Source organism: Aquarana catesbeiana, linkage group LG01 (assembly GCF_042186555.1).
Source record: "Aquarana catesbeiana isolate 2022-GZ linkage group LG01, ASM4218655v1, whole genome shotgun sequence".
NCBI classification, from domain to species: Eukaryota; Metazoa; Chordata; class Amphibia; order Anura; family Ranidae; genus Aquarana; species Aquarana catesbeiana.
The window spans coordinates 336,652,942-336,655,554 of record NC_133324.1 but is presented as its reverse complement, the minus strand read 5'-3'; the positions used below and the strand labels follow the sequence as shown (position 1 = coordinate 336,655,554).

Below are 2,613 nucleotides of genomic sequence, written 5' to 3'. Positions count from 1 at the left end.
GCTCAGCAAGGATCAGCAAAGAGATCCCCCGGCTGAGCAGACAAATTCATTTAACGCATTACGCTCTGTCCAAAAGGGGCCTTAGACACATTTACATGTGTTTACACAGGTTTACATGCATTTAGCTGTGCTGTGAATGTCTAAATAGATCCTGGACCCAGGAACGCTGCATCCAGCATGCATTCCACCGAAACCGGAAATGATGAAAAGACGTAATTTATGGTTTCTGGTGGAGTCCAAACTACGTCACTTCTGGTTTTGGTGCAATGCACACTGGATACGGCGTTCCTGGATTGAATTCCTGCATTGTATACATGCTCATTTTACATCGGTGTCTCGTAAGTACAAACTTTTTTGTGCAATAAACACCAGCTATACAGAACTTTACTATTAGTTCCTTTTTTCATTTTTGGTGAATATCTCAACCTTTGACAACCACGCTGGGGGAGATCTCCATTGGACCTCTTTGAGTCATCATTCCCTGCCAGATTTCAGCTTGCATGACCCTTAGACTGAAAATCTAGGGGTCCATTATATCTGGTGAGTGGGGACACAGGAGGAATGTGTGTCACACCACGGAGTGAAAGTTTGGAGCACTATAGCACTTTTCAGAGGATTGGAGCACAAGAGCACTTTTTTGGGACATTTTTGTAATATATAATAATATAATTTTTCATGAATTGTTTTCACATTGAATGATTTATGTTTTATATCAATTTTTGCACTATTGTAAACTCTGTAATTATTTTATTGTATGATTTCAAGTGAAGAGCACTTTGTGTACAGCAGCTGCCTCTAAATGCATATGGCCTCTAAATGGCCTCTAAATGCATATAAATGCAGGTTTGACAGTGCCAGTGTGAATTAGGCCTAACTAAATATGTGTATGTTAGCAAAATTATCTCTTTGTTTCTAATCTGGGTCAACAAAAAATGTTAGTAATGAATGTTAGTGTATTTTTTGAGAGATATATTGCAACATTTTACTGTATTTTCTTAGACATTTCTACAATGATGGATGGAGTGAATGTTACATTAGTGACAGAATTTATTCTGCTGGGGATACCACTTACCTATGACTTTCAGGTCTTACTGTTTTTGATCCTTTCCATCTGCTATGCAATTACTTTAGTAGGTAATGCAACAATAATTGTAGTGAGCCTGAGCGATGCCCAACTGCACACTCCAATGTACTTCTTTCTCAGCAATCTAGCATTCCTTGACATTAGTTTTACTTCTGCTATTGTCCCTAAAGTGCTTTTTAACCTAATCAGTGGGAGCAAAACCATATCTTTTTATGGATGTCTTGCTCAGTCATATATTTATTTCCTTTTGGGCACCACTGAGTTTTTGCTTCTGGCTATAATGTCTTTTGATCGCTATGTTGCTATTTGTCATCCTTTGCGCTATGGCACTATCATGAAACCAAAACTTTGCCTAAAGATGATTTTATGTTCTTGGTTTGGAGGCTTTATGGACACCATTGCTCAGACTGTCCTTACATTTCGCTTGCCATTTTGTGGTTCCAATGTTATTAACCACTACTTCTGTGATGTTGCACCTTTGCTTAAATTGGCCTGTGGAGATACATATATTATCGAGCTGTTAGATTTTATACTAGCTTCCTCTTTGGTCTTGGGATCATTGTTCTTCTCCTTGGTCTCATATGGCTGTATTATCTCTGCTATAGTGAAAATTTCATCAGCTTTTGGACGAAGGAAGACATTCTCTACATGTGCATCCCACCTCACTGTAGTCTTCATTGTCTATGGCAGCTGTATCTTCATGTGTGTCCGACCCTCTAAAAATTCCAAGGTGGACTCCACAAAAATTGTTGCATTGTTGAACTGCATAGTAACACCACTCCTAAACCCCTTTATATATAGCTTTAGGAACAAGACCTTTAAGGATGCACTAAAACGCACATTAAAAAATACTGCCAACTTCCAGAGCCAAAAGTTTTAAACCATTCTAAAAATATAGGTGCAACTAAATAAAATGACATAATTTAAATTAGGGTGGTACATACAAGGCCAACATAAAGCTGAACACACACATTACAATCTGAGTGTAAAATCTCTTCAGAATCTTCTTTAGCTTCACGAAAAATTATGTAGTGTGAGGGCCTACCTAAATGATCTAGGAATTTTGGATACACATCAACTAATCCTAATTTTTATTGTTTCCGTTGAATCAAACAGTGACTATTTTTTCACTGAAAATGATCTTAGTTTAAAATATGAACATATAGCTTCTTTACATGTCACCCCTTGGTTTGAAGGATTACATTTATGCAGAGGCGTAGCTTGAAGCTTGTGGGCCCCGATGCAAAAGTTGACCTTGAGCCCCCCCCCCCACTACTTTCAAAGTGCGGACAGATACATCCACCGCACGCCAAGATACTCAAAGTGGCTTAAGAGTTTTGAGTTCCCAGAGTTCCTCTTTACATCAGAGGACAGGGATTACCGCTGGAATAGCAGAGGACAGGGATCAACGCTGGAGAATCAGAGGACAGGGACCCCAGGCAGGTCACTTGACAGAGCTCCTTTCCCATCCCAGCACTGTATACAGCTCCCCCCCACCACACTACACAGGGCTGAAATCACATTCCTTT

General features: G+C 39.4%; 1 protein-coding gene across 1 annotated transcript; it reads left to right on the top strand.

The window, feature by feature from the left end:
* Window positions 1-1,010: 1,010 nt before the first annotated feature.
* Window positions 1,011-1,964, top strand: LOC141134421 (olfactory receptor 6E1-like). Its single transcript, XM_073623991.1, has one exon. The coding sequence runs from the start codon at window positions 1,011-1,013 to the stop codon at window positions 1,962-1,964; it is 954 nt and encodes a 317-aa protein (XP_073480092.1).
* Window positions 1,965-2,613: the final 649 nt, after the last annotated feature.

What these genes read in the sequence shown, in the direction of transcription:
- LOC141134421 (XM_073623991.1), top strand. Translation starts at nt 1,011, where the DNA reads ATGATGGATGGAGTGAATGTTACATTAGTGACAGAATTTATTCTGCTG.